Source organism: Pagrus pagrus (genome assembly GCF_965226575.1).
Source record: "Pagrus pagrus genome assembly, chromosome: 3".
In the NCBI taxonomy this organism is placed as follows: domain Eukaryota; kingdom Metazoa; phylum Chordata; class Actinopteri; order Spariformes; family Sparidae; genus Pagrus; species Pagrus pagrus.
In genome coordinates this window covers 23,825,803-23,850,256 of record NC_140187.1, presented here as the reverse complement: position 1 = coordinate 23,850,256, position 24,454 = coordinate 23,825,803, and the positions used below count along the sequence as shown (strand labels likewise).

General features: G+C 41.8%; 3 protein-coding genes across 10 annotated transcripts in view; all 3 read left to right on the top strand.

The window, feature by feature from the left end:
* The window catches only part of cita (citron rho-interacting serine/threonine kinase a), a 41,911-nt gene extending 38,280 nt beyond the window's left edge, over window positions 1–3,631 (top strand). For all 7 annotated transcript variants that reach the window (XM_084347922.1, XM_084347919.1, XM_084347921.1 and 4 more), the window contains 2 exons: window positions 292–679; window positions 1,346–3,631. In XM_084347922.1, the coding sequence (XP_084204048.1) occupies window positions 292–679; window positions 1,346–1,369 (412 nt within the window). In that variant the 3' untranslated portion in view covers window positions 1,370–3,631. The remainder of the gene's footprint in view (window positions 1–291; window positions 680–1,345) is intronic.
* Window positions 3,632–6,629: 2,998 nt separating this feature from the next.
* Window positions 6,630–9,379, top strand: myl2a (myosin, light chain 2a, regulatory, cardiac, slow). Its single transcript, XM_084348224.1, has 7 exons — window positions 6,630–6,665; window positions 7,225–7,317; window positions 7,901–7,976; window positions 8,135–8,239; window positions 8,344–8,422; window positions 8,635–8,683; window positions 8,921–9,379. The coding sequence occupies exons 1-7, from the start codon at window positions 6,663–6,665 to the stop codon at window positions 9,023–9,025; spliced, it is 510 nt and encodes a 169-aa protein (XP_084204350.1). The 5' UTR covers window positions 6,630–6,662; the 3' UTR covers window positions 9,026–9,379.
* Window positions 9,380–15,661: 6,282 nt separating this feature from the next.
* The window catches only part of LOC311255131 (paxillin-like), a 28,830-nt gene continuing 20,037 nt past the window's right edge, over window positions 15,662–24,454 (top strand). Inside the window, exon 1 of one of the 2 annotated variants that reach the window (XM_084349346.1) lies at window positions 15,662–15,903. In XM_084349346.1, coding sequence (XP_084205472.1) covers window positions 15,891–15,903 — 13 coding nt within the window. In that variant the 5' untranslated portion in view covers window positions 15,662–15,890. The remainder of the gene's footprint in view (window positions 15,904–24,454) is intronic. The other variant, XM_084349347.1, reaches the window with a different exon arrangement.

Genomic DNA, 24,454 nt, shown 5'->3' with positions numbered 1-24,454 from the left:
GAGAACTGGCCTTACAAGTCAGTCAAAGCTTTGCTCTGTAGTTATTGTTGTCAGCCACCGACTCTATTTCTCATTTAGAAAACCAGATTGAGTAAGTGATCCTCACTGCCACTGCCAGTAAGTGGTGTCCTTACTGCCACAATCATGCACCATCACCATCATCCTCATCCTCACCACATCTGTTGACTGACCTGGCGGTGCCAAGCAAAGCCCATGACCCGAGACACACAATACCTTTTCCTTTGACCAATGCTCCCTGTCCGTCTTTATGCCTCGGTTCCTCCCTAACAGCCCGAACAAGCGTGGCCCTCCTTCCTACAACGAGCACATCTCTAAAAGGCTGGCAGCCAATCCCCTTACTCACGGAGATCCCGGCACACCTCACCGCTACCGAGAGGCTCGCACAGAGTTTCGACGGGACAAGTCCCCCAGCCGTCCTCTGGAGAGAGAGAAGTCTCCCGGCAGGATGCTGGAGAGTCGGATAGGGGGGTCTCCAGGCAGGGCCATGGCTGACCCTCGGTTAGAGCGCTCCCCGGGCCGGGCCATGGCAGACCCTCGAATGGAACGCTCTCCTGGCAGGATGATGGACGTTCGTAGGGAGAGGTCGCCTGGGCGATACGAAGAGCGCCAAAGGCTTCATACTGGCTCTGGTCGCACGCCCATAAACCCTGTTAACAAGGTGTGTCAATCTTCTTCTTTTATTTACTATTCTGCAGTTCCTGTCTGCAGATGATGCACTACTGATAGTCTGGGTCTTTTGATGTGAGGCTGCATGAGGTACTTATCTCTAGTCAGTGTATTACCTGCAGTAGATGACCGCCAGCTCTCCCCCTGTGTGGAGAAGCAGCATGTAACACCGACAGGGAAGCAGAGCATTGTACTGCTAAATGGTACCAACATTAAGACGTATTTTATCCACCTCAAAGAAGGCCCATCTCAAAGTGTGTGTCCGTGTGTGTGCGTGCGCGTATTTATATATGTATGTATATGTGTTTAAGTGTACGATATATTTTTAACATTTTTGGCACTTAACATTGCCTCTGACAGCAGCTGACAGTCCAACCCAACAGCTGATCTGTGGCGTAATACAGTGCGCGGCAGGCACAGCTGTGCTTGTGCGTAGGAATACAGACGTTGTAAGGTTGAGGGAATGTAGTGCCAAAGGAAAGGGCTGTCTACCTCATATAACCCTACATCAAAGGACCTGAACTATCACTTTAAAGAGACGTGAACTTAAATGACTTGTAATTTTCTTATAATAATATTGATAACAATCTAACTGCTAGTCCATATACTGTATGTGTATGTATTAACCTGCCTTTATGTTTTTGCCTTTGTCCTCCAGGTTTGGGACCAATCATCTGTTTGAGCAGACAGCAGAGCCATCCATACCCAGCATAGACAGAGAACTTGGGAAGAAAAGGGAAAGAAGGGAGCAGAGAACCAGTGAGAATGTCACCAACTCATGATGAAACACTGCCACACATCTAAGCTGACAAACCCACAGAGGAAAACATCTGTTGCCGTCAGAACAGAGAGAGAACAAGAGAGAGAAATAAATAGATGTCATTAGAATCAGGTTATTTTTCTCAATGAACTGACCCGAGTCAATAAAGGTCAACAAAATGCCATATTTAAGAACTTTTTGAGCAGGGTTTATAGAGATATAATTGAATATATGCGAAGGGGTCCATTATTCGATTTGATTTCTTCTTCAAAAACAAAATCTGGTTCATGTTCTCAACTTTAGGCCTGACTCAGTGGGTTTTGCTAGTTTCAGTTAACACCAGACAGTAGTGACTTTGATAGATAAGCACAGCCGTAGCAACTTAATCTTACAAAGCCTAAATACTTACAAAGTCAGTCACTACTGACTACAAATGGCAGAGGTTCACACAAAACGGTAGTAACACATCTGGCCCTTTTCCCACACTCAACTCTGTCCACAGTAGCCACAGATCAGGGCAGGAGAGGATATCTGAAAGCATTTCTGGCTCCAGCCGGCGCAGACGTGTCAACACACAATCATTATCAGTTAATTACAATCATTCTATGCTAACTTCAGTCTTCTGTCGAGGCTGTGGTTAGTTAACGGTGACAGGACTTGACTGGAGCACAAACAAATTTAAATCAAATTTAAATAAATGAAGCCTCCCTGCCCTGTAGAACCACACACCAGATGATGTTCGCCCTCGGATAGGTCGACACAAAAAAAAAACTGCACTACCCACAATCCTCAGCAGGACTTTCTAATCCTTCAGAACGCTATCTGACTGTAAATAGACGAGACATAATTTTATATATATTGAGAAGGAATTTCAAGGCTGGATAAGCCATGTCTATTTTTGTTAAAGAAAAAAAGTGATTACGTGTCCTCTTGAATGTCCAATGAGTATTCTTTTAACATGTCCAAACAAGTGAGTGATTGTATCTGGATCCAACTCGTGTATGCACTTCCATCTGTCAAAGGCAAAACCTCAGTGCTGAACTATATGACAGGAGGGGGGAAAAGATCATGTTTGAAGCTTACAACATAGTATTTGAGCATTTCTTTTTGTACAATGTCCCTTATATTGTATATAACCAGAAATTGTTCCAAGGTGAAGATGAAAATAATCTTTGTTTTTCTCCTGATTCGTAAATGGCATGGATATGTATATCTGAAATGAAACGGAGTGTTGTCTTCTGCTTCTGCCTCATTTATATTTTATATTTTTATTCCGCGATTTAGCAACGAAGCACGTGAATAACATCTCCTTTCTTTTATCTCTTACCTATTTGCACAGTAGTCATATGATTATAATTCTTTTCTTATGCTAAGACACTCTTGGCAAGTTAAAGAGACAGTCCAACCTCGAAAGACACTAAAATCCGTCCACATTTTTGCCCTCGTTAACAAGGTGCTTGCACTTGACAAGAGCTGCAACGATCAGTCGGTTCTAGTCGAACGAAAGAAAAGTAATTGCCAACTATTCAAAGCATGAATCTCAAACATTTGCTGGCTCCAGCTTCTTAAATGTAAGAATTTACTGCTTTTCTTTGTCATTTATGATCGTAAAGGAAGAGTCTTTGGGTTTTGGGCTCTTGGAAACTGTGTAAAGAATTATTCACTAAACGATAAATAGCTTAATGTGAAAATAATTGGCGTATTAATCCATAATGAAAAAAATCATAAGTAGCAGCTCTACATTTTTTAAAATGTAATATTTCTCGCAGTGTTTTTGGAATATTTACACACCTTAACTTGCCCAGTGTGTCTGTTAACAATGAAGCACTCAATACCGAGATGTTTCTTCGACTATCTGAATCCACTTTGGGTCTTTTTAGACATAAAAATCTTCCTGAATGTATTAAAGCCAAGAAGAGGCGACTGATTCATTGGTCACAAGTGTTCAACAGAAAGCACCCAATGCTACAGATTGCACAAGTTTGCCACTGCTCTTTATAGGACTCTATACAACAAGGATTTCCCAATCACTTTTATTTTTCTATTCTTTTGAATTTCTTTTCACATGATCCTGAATCATAATGCCGTAACGCTGGATATGATAGTGATGTCTGCTAACAAATGTTTTATTAGCGTTCCCTGTAGAGATTTTGTCACAGAATATTAAATATTATAACCATTGTCTTTCATTTCTACTTTTTACCTCCTTATGTTGTGCTTGTGTGCCTGAACGACCAACATCCTTCATTTAGTTTTTATAAATTACAGACACGGAAGAGAAAAGCGGTCAGATTTGAAGCCCTTTTCCCTCGTGCTGTCTCCTCACCACTTACACTTGAGGCTGCCTGCGAAACGACCATTTGTCCACGTCCATTGTGTTCGAAGAGGTTAGTCTATTTATAGGTGTCTGATCCCAGCGCTCAGCCAATGCGGCGATGGCCTGCCATTCCAGTCACAGTAGCTGCAGCGGCTGCTCGGGTCAGAATCTGAGAGGAGCAGAAGGAGAGAGCTTTTCAACAATAGCATCTGCTCTTAAGGTTAACAATAACTCTTCTAATTCTGACCTCCGTGTACACACTGCACTGTGAGACGACACCGCTGACATCTGCTGTTAGTTCATCAACAGCGTTTTAAGTGACAGTGAGTGGACTGAGCACAGGGAGGCTTTCAGCGCCTCTCTTTATATAGATCACCCGCTCCTAACCCCAGCCCATTCACCTCATTTTCACAGACTGTCACTTTTCTTGACCTGAGAGCCACAAGTGATACCGGATGACTTGTTAATGGTGCAGAGGGACATAGCACATTGTAAGGACACGTTCAGTGTCAGCACTGTTGCACTTGAGAATGTCGCACCCACTGCTGTTGACAACGCTGAGCTTAGTTTCACAAGCTCTTTAAAGCAAGTTGATCAGAGGCATCCTAAGATGGAGTAGAAGGCAGGCCATTACAGCAATGCCACAGCAGACTGACAAAATGTTTTTTACATGGGACTGATTTTTTAAGGGAGTCTGGGGATGTCACTGTCACCAGTTCAATAGTGAAATCAGTTCAAACTGTTTTTTCACATCTGCTTTTTATAATTTTTCCATAATCTGAGCACGGCGGGCAGAATTTAACTCAGGAAAACTGCAGGAAATCAGTCAATTAAATTCGCTTGGGATACCAGCACCAGTACCATTTTACATTTCAATAGTACAACATTAAGTTGCGGTTTTGGCCAGTTTCAAAGAGAATACGTTTTGCCACCTGCGTTACAGTGAACCAAATGGAAATCAGACGGCGTATCGAAAGAGGATCCGTTTTGCCTGTGGTTGTGCCTGCTTCTTGTTTCACAGAGGATGTCATACAGTCTGTCAGTGTGGACAAATGTGCGTGCACACTGCTAAAACAATGTGACGATGTGCCTCCCAGACCACCTCCAAATGTGGCCTGACAATCTGATCTCAATGTGTCTTGGGGGCATTCAGCAGTGCGAGGACAGGTGTGCCTGCACTGTTCACTTGTGATTGGATTACCCATGGCACGTGTTAATGCCAGGTGTAAACATGCCTTTGATGCAACTTCTCCCTCGGCCCATTGAAAGAATTTAAACGATCAATGATTCCTCAATGTTAATTTGTTTCACAGACAGAGTGAACAACCTGAGCTGTGGTTGCTTTTTTCATCCTCTGGCTCCAGTAGAAGAGAAGCCAGTGTAGGTGAGAAAGCATCCAGTCAAATATTTCATTGGCGTAAATGTCAGCCAGTGCATTTACCTTTAATGAATAAATGAGCTCTGATAACTAGTGTGTGCTGTGCCGTACTGTACTGTGACAAAGTCTGGGAAAAGTAAGCCGGAGCCAACCACGTGAAGAAGCATGTGAGAAATGTGACTAAAGGTTGGCGGTAACACAGTCCTGACAGGTCAATAAATTACACGCTGAACAGGCTGGTGATTTTCACGCTCTCTCATCGCGCCATGTATCCAGCGAGGACAAGAAATGATTGATACACAAATCAGAATATTAAATCTAAAGTTCATAAAGATTTTGTCAGTGAAAATAGGTCTGTTCACTCTCACAATGCAAGTCCTTGGAAAGAGACTTTGACAGCTCAGGTTTTGAAACTTTTGCTGGTCAAAGATCTTTTAAAGTTTGAGATCCAGTTCTTCAGATGGACCTCTGTCTTGTCGTAAAATATTTCTACCTGTTAACTACATTAACATTATATATATATGCCTCCTATATATCCAAAATGTTCTTATTTTCTGCAGTGTTTATTCATTTTGGTTAGTTTTATTTAAGAAGGAATGGTGACGATTAATAAAACACATGGTAAAATAGCCAGAATTAGGACCTTTTTGAAGTGTGTATTCTATATTAAAGAGAAGTTAAATGTATTTCACCTTCTTCGACACCAGTTGCATCACAATGTCTAAGTTATATTTAATGCAGTAGGCGGGCTTGCAGGAGGCTTGTTCTAATTCTCAGCTTCCAGCTAGCCTCAACATTGCCTCAGTTTTCAGTCCACTTCAGACTGCATTTAATATTCTTTTTAGAATGGGCTGGATCGCCCAATTCAAATCCCACACAATTTTTGAAAGTCTGGTCAGATTTCTGAAATTCTGTTTTAAAAGAAAAAGTTTTAAAAGGCTGCTCTAGGTAGGAGTAGAAAAGGTCAGAAAAAATGGTCAGCTGGAAGAGAACAACCAGATTTCTGCCTTATTCAGAGCAAATCTGAGACTTTCTCCCACCTGTTGTGGAAGTAACATCCAGGTTATTTAGACAAAATAAGAAGAAGAAACAACAGACTTTGAAACCAGCCCAGCAGCTTTCACATTGTCTCCTTTGTCTTGCGTATTTAACATCACATTCACTGAGTTGATGCCACGGTTGTCTGCAGTTTACACGGTCAAGACAGTGGTCTGTGGACAGAGGGCAGTTTTAAAGTGATTAAGTGCTTTAACCTTCAGTCTGAGCTTGATATTCTAAACCAGTTATTCCAATCTCTTTGTCCAATGTCAGCCATGACAACACGGGGTGAGTGGCTACTACAGAGGGGTGTGCGTACTGTATGTGCTGTATGAAGCATCATTTACCTGTCACTTCCTAAAGAGGACATAGTTTATAAATATCGTCCAGTGGAGCTGAGGGTTGGGGCTACAAAAGGCTACCCACAATCTCCCCATTGTTCACTGGCATCATTGTTGGACTGACCTCCCAGCTGCTCAGCCATGGTAAGTGTGTGTGTGTGTGTTAGTGTGTGCGTGTGTCATTTGAGGTGCAAGGACAGATGTGGGACCTGATTTTTTTTTTCTTTTTTTTCTTTCTTTTTTGGCTCCAAGGATGATGGCTTTATTTTAGACGGATGAGTGCAATCATTTAAAACCACTTTCCTGTGACGAATGATTGGCTTAATGAGATGAATACTAAGTAAATAACGCAAACTTTCGATGGTGACTCTGCTGAAAAGTTGTCATTTTTACCAACTTTTCACCACACATTGAATGTGTCGCTATGTACAGGCTACATTTAATGCATGTGACATTTAAAGCAAACACGGATTATTTTTAAATCGAAAGTACACTGTTTTATTTGCTGACTCATTTCTGCAGATTTTGATCTTGTGAAGATCAAACTGAATGAAGCTTATGCACTTTTTAAAACACTGGCCCAACACTTTTTACCTCAACTTTCTGTTATTAAGCCCTACAATCTCTGATGTGCACTATCTGTAGCTTTACCTCAACAGGCACATTGTCCGCTTCATCTCTCCTCCTCTTTTTGTGCCAAAAGGCCCCCAAGAAAGCCAAGAAGAGGACAGCAGAGGGAGCCAACTCCAATGTGTTCTCCATGTTTGAGCAGGCTCAGATCCAAGAATTCAAAGAGGTGAAAGCTGCTCAACTAATCTTTATTTTGCTGATTTACATTTGGCTGAGATGGACTGTGGAAATGGTGTATGAATATGCATGTTAGCCCTCTTTTTCGAGCGTAACGTTTCAAGTCTTTTCTGTCTTGAAAACACACAGCAACACGCACAGAGCTGTCTATTTCTTCTTCTTCTTCTTTTACATCCTCTCCTCTGTCTTTCCATTTCCATTGTTCATCGTCGTAGTATGTCCACCTGTCTATTTTCCTGCCCCCGGCTTGGCAGCAGTGAGGCTCGTGGTATGCTGGTATGAGAGTCAATGGTGCCCAGACATCCAGACTGTGTCATCAGTGATTAGGCCGCAGATAAACTGCTGGGCATGCCCTGGATGCCGAGCTAAACCCCCAGGGGCGGCTCGCAGGTTATAAATACTTAAGAGTGTTCACCTATAAAGATGGCACACAAAATATTCAAGGGAGGAAAGTCAGTGTGTGACTGGGATTTTACTTTCTGATAAGTGGGCTAAAGGCATGAGGCTGCGATCTGCCTGCAACCATCACTTCTCAAGGCAGAGAGACTCATTTACATGTGTACTTGCTTCAGGCCTTCACTATCATGGACCAGAACAGAGACGGCTTCATAGACAAGAACGACCTGAGGGACACTTTTGCCGCTCTAGGTATGTTGACATCAGCTACATTCAGTCTGACAAGATGGTGTGAGTACATTACTTTTTATAGAGTAATCATTAACGAACAACATTACATAGAATTAACAAAACTCAAGGTCTGAATCTGAATCTACTTGTACGTTCATGTTCAATGTTTGGCACCGCAGGACGTCTCAACGTGAAACAGGAGGAGATCGATGATATGCTCAAAGAGGCTCCTGGCCCAGTCAACTTCACTGTCTTCCTCACCATGTTCGGTGAGAAGCTGAAAGGTAAAGACACACAAGCTAGAGAATATTTAAAGGGTAACTCCACCAATTTTACAGTGTTACAGATTGTTACAGGGGAACTGTACTGACTGTTTTAATGTATCCAGGTGCTGATCCAGAGGAGACCATCCTCAACGCGTTTAAAGTCTTCGACCCTGAGGGGAAAGGTGTGCTGAGGAAGGACTAGTAAGTGACTCTCCACTCCTCGCACCACATCAGTTTAAAATATAAAAATGTATTGCAAAGGCTGTTATTTAAGCTTTCACCCAATTTATTGCTGCATCTGAGTCTCAAAGCAGTCGTTCATCCCTGTTCGACTCCACAATAATAACACCATTAAAATTTGAACGCAGGTCTCATCATCGCTGTTTTTTTCTTCTTCTCTTTTTCCTGTTCAGCGTGACACAGATGCTAACGACACAAGCAGACCGATTCTCCCCTGAAGAGGTACATTGTCGTCCTTTTACAACAATTACCATTATTATGTCAGATTGCTCTGTGTGTGACGATGAGTCTAAAAAGCACAGCAGGATGAACGTCATCATGACAATTGTCTACATCCACATCAAATACATTTTCACACCACGAAAACAAAACCCTTCAGTGAATCATCGCCACACCTCTTCATGCACACTGAGCTGTGTTTTGTGCTAAAATGGATAATATCTGCTTTTTGTTGGTTAGATGGAGCAGATGTTCGCTGCCTTCCCCCCAGATGTGGCAGGGAATCTGGACTACAAGAACCTGGTTCACATCATCACCCACGGAGAGGAAAAGGACCAGGAGTAACTTTTTTTTCGTCAACATCAAATAGAGTCCGTCTTTTTGCCCGTATGTGACTTGAAGCTGCCCCACTGCACTGGAAGGAGACATGGACTGTGGTGTATTTACGCATCTTTATTTTGGTACTCTCTCAAGAGCACAAGAGGATCAAGGCAAAATGTTCTGTTCCAGGCCCCAAAAACGGACAAATCAACAGCATCCACATAGCTAGCTGTCTTGCTCCCTTTCAGCTTTTTCCACATCATGTTCCTGACTAATTAAATTATTCTTCCTGATCATTTTATACACTCAAAACCACCTTTACTTTTCATCGAAAATATCCATTTGTTAGGTCTGTGCATGTTCGTCTAATAAAAGTTTTGAAAGACAATAGCCAGCCTCTTATTCTGATTGTTCTGAAGCATTTATCAAGATGCTGAGGGGGAGAAAACGGTATAGAGACAATGCAAACACGTTATATTCCTGTAAGTGGCATCATCATAACACTGCTATACCAGCTGGTCTTTTAACTCCATGTTAGGTAGTGAATGTGTGTACTTGACAATAGCGGACGTGCAGTTGGTGGTCCTCTGTATCCCCAAGAGATCAGTCCAAACATGTGTGTGGCACTGATTGTGTGTGTGTGTGTGTGTGCGCGTGCACCTGCGTGTATTGTGTGGGTGCATTAAAATGTTTGGCTACTGAAACAGAGGACTTAAGTGAGATAAAGCCCTGTTGTTATTTTAGTGCTGCGATGATGCGAGCAGGGTAATGTTATACTGTGGACTTTGGGTGACAGGCACACAATAGGATGCCACCGAGTGATCCTCGCCACCCTAGTCTACCCCGCTTGCCAGACCTTGGCGGGGTGAGAAAATCCCTGGGTGTTCCAGCTGGAGGGCCCAGGGTAGGGTGGGGGGGTCGGCTTGTCAACCCCAGACTAAAGTATTGCCTTCTGGAGAGGAGTAATGTAGGGAATGGTGAGGGATAAGTGCTGGGATCAACCCAGGCATGTGAGCTCACATCATGGGTTCTGTTTTAACAGTCTCTAGGAACAAACCGTGGCTATTGAAGGAGGGAAACTTGGAGGGAACCAATCTAAGCGCTGATGGTGTTATTGTTCTATATCCATTATAATGTGAAATCAACATTTACTTGTCTATTGCCTGTTTAAAGCTGCACTAATCAGTTCTCTTTATGTAAAAAAAGGGTGATATAATAGTTGTAATGAGTAAGTGAAAGAGATCTTTTGTGACAAACTCACAGAGAATTATCACCGAACATTTTCACTCTTTCTTTTGGTTTTTCATTGACCTTGTTTCCAGCTGCAGCAGGCATCAAACAGTACATGTCCAGCAACAACAACTAGCTGGTGAATATCGGGGAGCAAAAAAACCCCCAAACAATTAATGCAGTTTTAACATTTTTGCTCTCAGATGTGACACAGGCAGTCTCAGTATGACTCATACCAGTGGTTCTCAAAGTGTGGTCCTTGAGGGGAATAACACTATTGTCACTTTAATTCCATCCATAAGTAACACACATTCACTTTCTGTAATAAAACATCTAAAAGATGAGGGATCCTGGGAGAAAATCTTATCAGATGGAGATCTGTGGTCTAATTTTTGTCAGATTTCGGGTCCCTGATATGAAAAAGTTGGAGAACTGCTGACTCATCTGATTAAAATGACTTTAATATAAAAACTGCATGTAGTTTTTGGATAAATAAATCACTGCATACTGCATAGAGCAGGGCTGCCTAAAGTTGGCCCACCATGAGGTCAAAAAAGACATTTATAATGTGAATCGCTGTTTATGCTGCTTTACTTTTTGTGAGGTAAAATGCTCTTTAAATATGTAAGATCCCTAATCATCGAATTTCTTTTGTGTTATTGTTATGAGCATTGCAGGCAGAGTGACACTGTGCAGGAAGTCAGTCAACTCAGGGAACTCTGGCAAAGCTTTTTTTCACGTATTTCTTAATTTATGAACACAGTAGAGAAAACATTTTAGATCAGACTTAGAAAATGGATTGCCAGGATTGGCTTTTCTCACTTGCCTCTCAGGGCATCCATAAAGTACCATTTGGCATCTTAATAAGATTGGTGTTTGCTTTTGGCCTGCGGTCCACCATTAAATTTTAGTTTTGGCCCTCCAAGGGGAAAAGTCTGGGCACCACTGACATAGAATAAAGAACCAGGGTGTGATGCTGTCATGTCTTGTTTATCGCCATCATCAGAAGTATGCAGGAGGCTGTTTGACTGCAGTGAGAAGCTGAAGGATGTGACAGCACCATTCTCCGTCTGATCAGACGGATTTTGACTTGCGTGTGAAGGAGACCTGCTGAGCCCTGTTTCACAACAACCACACAGTCTGTAACAGAAGCTCCAGAAATGTTTTGTGGACTATGAAACTTCACCTCGCTTTCCATCATCGTGAGAATGAGTAGATGACAGAATTGTCATTGTTTGGTGAACGTTAACGTGTATGGGATAATATCAAAACATTTTCTTATCAAACAAACAAAGGTGTTTATTAGTTCCATGAGAGTTGAGATCACGGAGGTATAAGGTTTGTACCTGAAAACATGTTGCTAGGAAACAGCTTGGATCCGAGTCTATTTCTTGTGAGCTACCTAAAATTATACAATAATTACATGTAATTATAATCCTAGTCAGCTACAGACATTAACAAACACTGCGTCAGAAGATAAACCAGGACGCAGTTATATTTACAGCAATGCATAATGTGTATAAGTCAGACAATGACTCACCTCTCGATCCTGAAGCTCGCTCTTACTCTGCTCATCATGCCCTTTTTTCTCTTCCACCAGGAACAACGTTTCACTCTGTAGGAGAAACCCATGAATATAAACAAAACACACACTCGGTTAAACTGTCTGCAAGCATGTTGACAGGACATGAACGTGCCTTCATATCATCTTGCCCATGCAGTTCTTGCTCATGTTGCAGCTCGTTGATGTATGATGCAAACATGCAGGCTATCTGACTCAGGTCTCTTTCTCTGGTGATCTCAGCAGCGTGCTGTGGCCCTGCTCGTACATCTCCAGCTTCTTGACTATGTCCTCACATCGCTGTTTTGAAATGACCAATGAAATTTCAACAAGTAATTAACATGTCAGATTTTGATTTTAAAAAACTTGAAATTATAATATGTGCTTGGGGTCAAGATGGAGACCAAGTCTGTTTAAGCCTTGATCAAGATGCTATGTTATACACGATTCCTTACGCAAATTATACTTCTTTCCTTGGAGTCTTCATCATCTCCTACAGGTATCACTCCCTGGACCTTCCTCTCCATGAAAGTGTACAGTTTGGCTTCATGGTCTTCAGATTCATCTGTTGCCTGGTGAACTGTCTCAACCTCGATGCTCTCCATCGCCCTCTGAATTATATTCTTGGCCTCTGACCTGTAGCATAACAAACAGACATTATGTATCATGACTCATCTCTACCAATACACCATTTCATCTGCACACAAGAAAAATGTACCTCTGGTTGAGAGCGAGGGTTAAGCTCTCCTCCAGTGTCTCTGTGATGTTTTCTACTTCAATTATCTGTCTGCTACATTTCTCTTCCATATTGCATCCTATGCCCTTCTGCAGCAGGTGAGCGATGTCTTTACAGTGTACTCCATGTTGCTGCACATCAACTCATCAAGCGTAATATTGTTCTATAGAGGACAAGGGAAGAATTAGAGTTGATCTGAGCACTGAAATTTGTGTTAAAGTCAGGGTGGGCCTTGTATTTAATCAATAACGTTCTTGTTTTTAATCAATAACGTTCTTGTTTTTAATCAATAACGTTCTTGTTCAGGGGTTGGGATGGTAGATAGTAGTTTAAAATTAGGGCTAGTAAAAATAATGATAACATGAAGAAATCATAAATTATTCATGTGCTTATAAATTGGGATTGTATTTAAATAAGCTCAACATAGTAGCACAGTGTGTAAAAAAACTAAGTCAGAATCAAGATTTTGTGGTTTTGTGAGCGTTAGCACCTGGTTGAGTTTGTTTCTTAAGATGACAATAGGTTTCCTGTGTTTCCCTCATTGTTTGAGGATGCCTCCTGGGACCGTTGAATCTCGCTCTGTGCTACAGTTATCTGGAGCCACACAGGAAAGAAGACACAATACATACAATGCGCTCTGTAACTATACAGAGACACATTGAGTTTAAAGGGCTGTCTTTTAGCTGAAAGGGTGTTAAAGATGTTCAAATGCGTATTGCTTGAACAGTGAAGAAACTGTAGCCCTTTTAATGCACAGTGCCTGACAATGGAGCTACAACTCCTACTCTACAGCTCCTGTTCAGCAAATATGTGTAAATATAAGAGCCAGACTGATACTGGATTTTTGGTGTCAATGCCGCTATTAGGTAATAAGAAATTCTGATATTGATACATCAGTCACTTTTGAAGTTTTTATATTTACGCACATAGAACAACATATAAGTCCATACCGATATGTCTGTGATAAGCAAATATCTCAATGTCGAGATATAACTGTTTTAACGCTATGACGTCTATATGTTGCAGAGATATCTACTGATGTTAGCATGCTAACCAGCTAGCCCCCACCCATCTCCATCAAAAGCTCCGGTGCTAGTGGTTTAAATGCCACCGTTGCCCAGTTCTCTAAGCTCCCAGTGTGAACAACTTGCTGCACGGCTAACAAAGCTAACAAGCTAAGGGCAGCTTCAGTTAGCAGCAGTTGGCCGTTACTACGGTGATGTGTTACCCCAAATTTGTTTTGAGAATGTATTTGACAGGTGGGCCAATTCTTACATATCGCACCTTTAACTAAGTAAATAATAACGTTGCATGATTTGGTTGAACGCTAAAACTAGCTGCCGTAGGCTACATATCTGACCATACTGTGTCTGATCAAAAATAAAAACACACACTATAAATCGCTCTGATCTTTAGTCAAGAGCCTTCAGTGTTATAGAATATGGCAAATTATAGTCTAGTAGTTAACCTCCTTATTCAGAGAGACAAAATGACCCTCCTGCTGGCTGAGGAGGTTCTTATGTTGGTCATTTGTCTCCTGCAGCTTCTTATATTGATCGTTTAACATGTCTGTTGCCATTTTGATCTAAAGACATACGATCCAGCATAACTGGTGATTAGTTGATGAAGCAGTTTGTTTATTCACTGTTTGAGGTTTATACGAGTAATAATAATATCAAAATTGAATGTAATAAATTAAGACATTATATCTTTAAATCAACAACATCATGTTGGAATAAAAATCAAGCAGAACATTTGTGAAACATAAAGGCTTCGAAATAAAAGACTAAAGTCATGTAAGACTATATAATATAAAAAAAAAATTGCATATTGATTGGTAACTCTCACGGACACTGAAAGTCTGTATTCATTTGTACAAGAGCGCCCCCTAGTGGTCAGTGAGGAAAACGAAAGATGAAATAAATCAAATGGGCTTTGAAAAACCAATCAACAAGGGATATAATGCTGATATCCTACAACATGCCCTTATGAAAAATAAATTCTACAGGCTTAATAAATATTAAATATCAAGTAATTAATCGAAAGCAAACCTATAAATCTTCGTGCAGCAAGACAAAAGGACAGAGAAGTCTTGAGGAGATGACATGAAATACATAAAAACCTATGTAAAGCCACAATACGGTCAGGACAATATCACTGCTGCTGAGCACACACACTTTGAATCCCTGCAGGATAATTGTAGGACTATTACACCAATCATTGATCAGGAGAAGCATTGTACAGTGTGCTGAGGTTGCAATTAACACTCTCTCACATAGATTTATATTGAGATTTAATACAGTTCTTAAGTGACATTTAGTCTATATCCACCAGTGAGAAGTAATGGATTATTATTCCATGAGAAGTAGAGACTTGTACTGAATATGGGGTCAGTGAGGCAAGCCCTGGCTCTTTATATTTCAATGTACAGCCATTACTAGGCCAGTTATGTTCTGATATCACTGGGATATGAATCACAGTGGACGAAGGGCCTAAAGAGTCAATTTGTTCTTTTCTATTGTTTCATTTTCTATTTTTATTTATCTTTTTAATCTGAAGATTGTTGGAAATTTTGAGAATAGGCAGAGAGACACCTGATTACTTATTTAAGTGCCAGCCATTTCTAACATTACATTTACATTTTTACTCATTAATCCTGAACTGTGAGAGCAAAAGAACACTTCTTCTTTTAAATTTTTTATTTATTATTAGGTCAAGCTATTTTAATTCCATTTGCAATTGTTTCTCATAGTAAAAAGTCAATTCTTAAAGAAAATCTGAGTTGTATTAAATATTTGGATGCAAAATTCTTGTTTGACATCATTCATTCAGATTGTCTTGGTGTAGATAATGTCTAGCTGCAACAAGATTATATAGGACTATTGATGCCCTGGAGGGAAGAGACAAAAGATAAGGGACTAATTGAATGAAAAACGTAAATAAAATATAAAAATATAAAGATAATTTGAAAGTTATATATAATACATACGTAGTGAACATTACAGCTCCTTTGTGCTTCTCTGAAATCACTAATTAACCGCACATTCCAGCTGTGGTGCTGCAGTACCACTCTCCGCCGCTAGATGCCGCCGGTCCCTGTGTGTAGGGTCTGGTGGGCAGGCAGGGGGCTGGATGTGTGGACTGGTGGAGACTCCAGGGGGGCAGCAGGGAGGGTATGTGTGTGCTTGTGAGTGTGTTTGAGGCTCGTCGAGCAGCAGGGGAACTTGAAAACTTCGCTACGTCCAGCCAGGGAGATCTGGGATCGGAGATTTGGCGACTGGGGGCTGAAACGGCTGCTTCTCGTCCCGCTGTGATCGACAGACGAGGACCGGTCCGGTTCCTTGGAACGATTTCCGGCCAACATGGATGATTTAGGTAAGTTCGCTCGCCGTGAACGCAACATTTACACAGCGTGTGTGTGTGTGTGTAAGCTGTTAGCGCAAACACACAATGCGAGAGTTGGGTGTTTGTTCAGCTAAACAAAGGTTTTCAACGAGGTTTTTTGACCGTAGTTGTCTGTTTGGGTCGGCGGTCCGTCCAGGTAGCTTAAGTTACACAGGTCGAGCTGAGCCCAGCGCGAGGTTACTGCCCGGAAAGGCCCCGCGTGCTGACACAAGGAACCACTGGCACCAGACTCGCTGCGATAATTAGCCTAATTAACATGTGTGTTAGCTGGTCTTTGTAGAGGAAAACCCGTCTTTGAGGGGAAACCGAGCTGTGTCTGATGTATTGGCAGCGTTTGATGGCGAGTTTCACCCCATAATCTCCCCACTTAACTCCGCACGATACAGGCTACAGAGGGCTCCTGCAACTTTTTCATGCTCAAAACAGGCTGGAAACGTGTATATCTGACCACCGATCGGCTACTTTGACATCTGATGAGACACTATTGATTCCCTCCTGGTGATTTGTCAGGGTTGCATAACTGCCTCCACTGCAGGTGGGGTGGTAACAGCTGGCTTCTCTGATCAAAAACATCCAACCTCTGTAGCCCCATTTAAAGCCACTGGCAGCCAATTCAGCCCTCGTTTCAGCTGATTGTCACACCAGTGCTGTGTTTGCCCACGTATACAGCTGCAGATGAATTCAGGAGAGCTTTGCTGTCGTCCTGCCCATAAAGATGAGCTTAACTCAGTGAATTATGACAAGCTTGGTGACAGCAGAAAATCTAATGCCTGAGGGCAGGCTGTGGTGACAGGGAGGATGTGTAGAGCTCAGCACAACCTGGCTCTCTAGATAACTGCTCCCTTGCTATTATTTTTTTGGTTAATACTTTCAAATTCTTGCTCGTGAATGAAGAAACATGTTTCAAACAGCTACGCAGATCCTCCTTGGTGGTGTAAAAGCATGCAGCGTAACCAAAAGCAGAAGGAAAGCTCTCAATAGTTACGAGGGTTTGAGTTTTACCCTGGCAACTGTAAGGTTAAGTTTAGCAGGACGTCCGTGTAATGCACGGAAGGAGTCAAGTTCATTGGGTGCTAAAAAAAAATACTTGAATACATAAAGTCAAAGATGATAAATGTCTTGCAAAAGGCCATCCAGATAGGCGGACCTGTGCTCAGATAAGAGATGCGGCTCTGTTCTACAGCACGTTAACTTTTCATTCTCATTCCAGACAGGACGACTCAGACTGCCTCTGTTTTGCATTTCCTTAGTCGATGCAATCATGTTGGCTCCACACCTGAATCAAACATCTCCATGTGGGTAGAAACCCAGTTCTCTGGTTGACATCTTGGTGGCGAGCGTGATACCGCACCAAGAATATTGGTCATACAATATCCAGTCAATATTTATGGATACCCTCTCAGCTTACAAGGGTGAAGGGCTTTCCTTAAAGTAGCTGCTTAAAAAAAGAGTGTTACACAACCCAGTGTAATTACCATGTCACAGGGTTGTAAATCCTGTCATCGTTTTAGCAGAGATGGGTAAAAATGTGGCACACAAACTTGCTCAGTGTTGTTTTCTCGGTCCATATGGGTGGTGCTGATGGGCTGGGAATTTTTCCTTCATCTGCTGGTGGGAATTGAATGTGTTAAAGTTTTAAAATGGTTCAAATGCAGCTGTGGATCTACTGAAGCTCCTCCCAAAGAGCTGAAGTGATTCAGTACAGGGAGTCCTCCACCTCAGACCCCAGAGAGGACAACAAAACCTACACACATTTTTAGCAGAGGACTCCTTCTTCTCAAGTGCTGAGCCAGCAGCACCTTCCACCTACCGAAAGGCACCTCTCTTTAACCCTTTCCCTCACTTTTATTGTTTGTTTCTTCCAATCCTCCTTCTTCCCACATTGCCCCAAAGCAGTGACTCTAACTAACAGGGTTGCGCTCTCTCTAACAGCTCCATTGGTGTGATTCGAAAATCATGGTTGCGCACTCAGTTTGCGATCTCCAGACACTTTCTTGGGCGCAGCCTAGCGCTGCTCACAGGCAGGGCGTCGGTGCGGATCAGCCCACATGCAGGGATTGGGCCTCAGCCAGAATTTATCCTCCTTAAACACTGCACTGCCCCACCCTCTCTCTCCCCACTCCCCTCCATTCCTGTGGTGAACCACATAGGAAGCTGCAGGCTGCAATCTATTGACAGTTTAAAGCTGGCTTGAGTTTGCAGGAGAGCAGATTAGCCTTTTCGGAAGACTTGGATGAAAGTTGATTGTGACGCTTGATCGCTGGCAATCATCAGGTCTTTAACTCCAGTCAGTAATGAAAGTCAGAATTGGAAAATTGGATATAAAAAGCTTTCTTTTCTTATGCTAGGCTTGGATTTGATATCATTTGTGCCTCCTTTTATTTATGTGGTCTTTGCAGTTTAGATGCTGTGGCATGTTCTGAGGCAAACTTTCATTGACCTCCCCTCCTCAGCTATCAGTGCTGCCAAGCGTTGCTCCCTGCTTCAGCGCTCTGGGCCTGCACCAACAGGACATGAATGTCAAATAGCCTCCAAAGTTTACTTCCTTTTACTGACTTTGAGCCGCAGTACCTTTCAGTATTTCCTTTTCATGTCTGCAAACACAGTAACCATTCACTGATTTGTTTTACTGTCGCCTTAGTGGCATCATTTGAAGTGAAGTGATTCCCCAGAGCCTTGTGAACGTAGCAGCTGCAGCGATGGAAATGTCACTCCTGGAGTGGGCGTGGGCAGAGTAGTTTTTCACCAACTCCAAATGAGATCTGATGTAGCCTAGATACTCACCCAAGTCTAAATTTAGGTTGGTTCATTGTTTAAACACCAAAAGAAACATCAAACCGCTCACGTGTGGATGTGTGACAACTCCTCTACATTCTCCATATCAGACTGTGACATGGATGGCGTTTATGCCTAAGTGGTAGTTTTTTCACTCTGTCAGGGACACAGTTTGTATGATAACCTAATTTCTCCGAGCCTACTAGCACTCGAGCCTCGTCAGTCACTGTTGTTGTCAACATAAGTCAACCTTCCACTTCCTTTAAATTATGCTGTACTTATGGCTCACCAACTCTGTTGTGCCTGATTCATAATAACCAGCGAACTAGTTCTGGTTTTGAAGGAATCTACAAAGGAAGCCAGTGTTCAGGAGTCACAAACATGTGTTTTAGGAGAACTCAGTATCAGGAAAAAACTGCATATGTGACTTACGTTTTGTTAATATGACCAAAAAAATGCTGTTTTCCCTTTGATCTTTTAAAATAGAGAAACTTTAAAGGTGCAATATGTAAGAATTGTCCACCTGTTGAATTCAAACAAAAAGAGGGCGGCATATCACCAGAGGAACTGCTAACTGCTGCTCATTTTAGCTGCTGTTAGCTCGTGAGCTCAAATACATTTGCAGCTAGTGGTCGTATTAGCCGACTCTGCCTGCATCAGGGGAGTGCTGGTGTTGTTTATTATCGGACTATCACTACTTGTGATACAAATTGCCTAGGGGCTAGCTGGTTAGCATGCTACCCTCAATAGACATGCAACATTACACATAGGTGTCTTTGAGATTCCGTCAAACTGTTTTTTCTTTCCCATTCTGGTGATAATTTTATTTCATTTTTGAATGTTTTCAACTAGAATTCTTACATATTGCACCTTTAAATAAATAGTGTGATATTTGAGGAAATGTGTTTATTTGCTGTCTTGGTGGACAGTAGATGAGAAAATTGAAACCACTCTCATATCTGTATGCTAAGTATGAAGCTACAGGTAGAAGCTAGTTATCTTAGCTTAGTATAAAAAGAGGAAACAGGTAGATATAGCTAGCCTGGCTGTGTCCAAAGGTAACAAATTCTACCCAGGTTATGTGCCAGCCTAGTAAATCTCCCAGCTAATAAATAGTCCAAAACATGTAATTATTTTGCTTTAACCAGTGTTAACTAGTGATCCTTAGAGGTGGCAGATAGTTGATTTTGTTACTTTTAGATGCACCTTGTGCACCTAACTGGCTGATGGCTCCAACTACACACTTGGCATACAGCAACAAGAGTGGCATCAATCCTTTTGCCTGACAAGCAAATAAGAGTATGTACTAAAATGTGCTGAACTATTCCTTTAAAAGGTATCTCAACTAGGACTTGAGGTTTTACATTTTAACAGAAAGTCTGAGTTACAAACTGGGGGTGTAGATTTTTGAAACACCAGGCCATTTTTCTAGGCAGGGAGGTTCGAACAAAATTTTCTATTGAGATGCATTATGGGAAGTGTAGGATCCAGTGTTTTTGGAGCTTGACCAACACTAGGGACTAAAAGTCAGGACATCTCGGCCTTACATACTCTTGCAAGTCCCCAAACTAGATGGAAATGTAATGCTGAATCACTCGAGTACTGTTAAGTGTAAAGTCAGTCTGGATTTAGAACTTCCCATTTGCAAAAATCCCCCTCAAGTTAACTTCCTCTTCACTCGAGCTCAAAAAACCTGGCAAGCTGTTGTTGCAAATTACATCTTCAGTAACCCCCCCGGCTTAATGCAACAAGGGGCAGGCCTGCACTGGATGATAAGTCTCTTGTGTTCGACACATGCATATAACTCACACACAGAATCAATGTAGCATCTAAAGGCTTGAGAGAATCCCCTGTATCTCCTCCAGCGTTTGTCCATCTGTTTGACTTTAAAATGAAAGTGCTGCAGGGCTTTGAAACATATGGTGTAAGCACACAAATAAAGCACACACACATGCGGACACACTGAACATTCATACACGCTCCTGATCGCAGACTGCCGGTGTGGACAGACAGCTCTGAAGGGGAAGCTGACTAAGCAGCGACAGCTCCACACTCAGCCAACCGTCATGTCATCTCTCATGGGTTTAGCGCTCCGTGACAACAGCCTGCAGGGTCGATATCCGAACAGCTACTGTAGGTCTCTGGAACTGATGTTTATGTGGATATAGACTTTCTAGCCAAAAAACATATTTAGACCCATTTGGATTCAAGCAAAACCTTGCTGTGGTCAGGATCTGTGTAGTTTTAATTATAGACGAGCATGTCATACAAAGTAGTTACTGCGTATGTCAGTCATGTTCCTCTGTCCTGCTTTTTGTCAGCTGAGCTCAATGAGCCCCTTTTTATTGGGCAGTTTCTTCTCCAGCCAGACATGTTTCATGGCAGGAAGTGCCCTGCGTGACCTTTCTAGTGTTGTATTGGTCAACCAACACAATAGCCCACTGTAGGTCGCAGACATCATGCTAGTCATACTAACTTGTGAATGTGCCTCATCCTGTCCTATTTTTGGTGACTTCCTTAATGTGAGCAGGAGGAACTGGTTTGCTTGTGGTCTTTTGCTTTCTTGAGGTTTTTTCGCTGTTTCACATTTGATCAATGAAGAAATGAGGCAAAATGAGAAGATAAGACTCAGTTACAACGCATTTTGTATCATGTATTTGTAGGGCAAAATGATCTGCTGCATTTGTTTTGGTGAATATTGAGATCATGATTATTTAACATGATTGTTTCATTAGTCCACCATTTTGCACCGCCATGTTTCGAGATAGCCCCAAACAGACAAATGAAACACTGGCTCTAGTGAAGGCCTTTCACATTGTTTGCAGCCACTGTAGGGGAGAGTGAGACGAGGGGTGTTCAGTTGGTTGCAATCTGAGACCTCAAGCTTGATGCCACTTAATCCTACACATTGGACCTTTTTAAAAATGTACATTTTAACTTTAAATATAATTAAACTGAAAACAAACACAAACACATTTTTATAACAATAATATAATACAGTGAATATAAAGACTTATTGGATATACTGTATGATGTGTCTGATAACCTCGCTTTTAATTGGTGTATAAAATGTGAATGGATTGCCTCGTCTTTTTTACGCCCCCCCCCAAGCACCGGTACTGTAATGCCGTAGATAGACCTGCATCAAAATCAAAATCACAAACAATGGCTCACTTGACCGCAGTGAGCTGAACTAAACATACAGCCTGGCTGGCAGTGAGTTTGGGCTTTTAGAAAAGGGTAAATGTGCATTGTTGTAAATGAAATAGGAGCGCTGGACTTACAACAAGAGTCAAAACAAGAGCGACATTGCAAAACCGAATGTGGCAAAATAAACATTTGATCTCAGTTGTCTTGTTTCACATGGTTAGAAGCCAAAATTGTAATTTAGAATAAAATTTGATTAGTTGCCCATCCCTATGTATGAGGTATCAAATGTCTTATTTTGTCTTTTTCTTAGAAAATGGCTGAAATAAATTGATTAACCAATGCTGCTTTGGAGTTTATACTATACACATATCCCTAAAGCTGTTATCAGCCTTCCAATATCCTCTGATGAACTGATTTCCCTGCTGACTTTGTGAGATTGAGTCTGACAGTGACTGACAGCTCGCATGATACGATGCTGCTGATCCTCTGATGCAAGCTGTAATAGGAAAACAGTTGGTATAACAGTTTAGCATAGAATATAAAGATGCCACAGTAATTGCAAAATATGTTCGGTAGCGCAAAAAGGGAAACAACTTCAGTGTTTGAAAAGGCTGTAAAAACATTGGCTCTGTGCTGCAGCTCAATGAATGCTTATTTGTCATATGAAATGGAGCTCTTTCAATGACAGATGCCCTTTCAAATACACCTGCATGGGTTTTCAGGCTTCCCTCTAATTGGCTCCTAAATGTCATTTCTTCTGCAGGCTTAGATAACACATCGATGTTTTATTAGGAAATGGGTTTGTGCCCAGCAGGTTTCCTCTGGCCTTGGCGCAGGTTTAAATAATCACTGACACACTGCTGGTACTGCCCTATTTGGGGAAATAAAGCCACCACAATGAAGGTCTTTGATGCATTGAGAAGTTGGAGGGGGTGGAGAACAAGTGAGTGTGCGCATGTGAGCGAAAATGAGCATTAGTATATGCGTGTGTGTGTGTTTCAGATTGCTTGTGCTTTAGCTGGATTTACAATCAGCATCTGGCTTGTTAAAGAGGATCATTCAGAGAGCCAGATCTAGACCCCACTCGGGTTAATGACAGCGTCAGTGATGCTTAGGTCAGGATTACTACTCCACAGGTTTATAGGGGTGTGAGCTTAACAAGAGTTTACACACACATGCATACACACACATATGCGGGTTCTGGCACCCACTCGGAGCTGACTGTTTTCCAGTGGAATGATTTGGCCTGCTTTGCCGACCTCACAAACCCTCCTCTCCATCCTCTTCCCTCTGTCCTTGTCCTGCCGGAGGGGGACAAAGAGCAGCTTGTTTCTGGTGCTGTGACCTACTTCAACCCAGAAAAGACAGAACCAGGCAGAACTGATTAAAGGAATGGCAGAAAAATGTCCATCCATCCATCTAACCGTCTATTTTTTTGCCACTTTCATTTGCTGAATAATGTTTAAAGCATGCAAAGGAAAGTAGCTCAAATATCGATTCTTGACTTTGGAAATAGAGCCTTGACAAGTAAGAATGGTAGTAAAAGATTTCTAGAGAGGAGGCCCCGGTTGGTGCAGACAGTATGTTGCAGCATGTTGCGACATGCTGTCCTCAATCACACCAGTAAAGTGAATTTGTCTCGTAGCAAGTGGAGTGGCAGCCCCACAGGACAAATGCTAAGGATTTCCTGTCTAACAGTACTGCTGATGAATGGGAAAATGTCTTGAATTTTAACATCAATATTTCACTGGATAGTTTTCCTTCCACTTTTGCTTAACCTTTCTTTTCCTTTTGGCTCCATAGTGTGTATGGTTTAGATTAGGGCGGCAACTCATGATTATTTGCATTATTATATTTAATGAGTTATCAGTTACTCCTTTTGTCTATAAAATGTCAAAAAAAGGGTCAAAATGCTCCTCAGCCCTAAGTGACGTCTTTAAATTGCTTCTTTTGTCCTCTCTTACAATCATAAATGACAAAGAAAAGCAGCAAATCCTTACAATTAAGGAGCTGGAACCAGCAAATGTTTGACTCTTTTGCTTGAAAAATATGACTGATCGATTATAATGGCCATTAATTTTCATTGTAGCTCTAGTTTAGATGTTATTTTCAGTCAAAAGTGAAGTACCAAACACATTTAGATTTTGTTTGCAGTCCAACAAAACACTCCAAAATAAGCAATCGGTCATACCGTCTTTAATAAATCCGCCCACAGTACTGCTTTCACCACTGCTGCAAGCGCACAGATGCTCAAAATAACCACAGGGGCAACGTGTAAACCACAGGAAAGCTTTTGCGCCCACAAACTACCTCTCTGTTCCTCCGTAAGCCTCTCACTGTGGGGAATAGGAGAGGGGAGGTAGGTGGGAGACAGCGAGAGGAGAGTGTCTTTTATCTTTTGACTGGTGCTGTTTGAGTTACAGATACTCTTGTCTCACTTTCAAATTCACTTTTCTCAGTTCTTATAGCGTGTTCATGCATTATTCATACATTCAGAAATCCTTTAATTAATGATTTCACTCAAATGTGGTGATTCAGTTCAGTAGATGTTTATTGTCCCCGTGGGCACTGCAGCAAGGATTAGAAAACAGCTCAA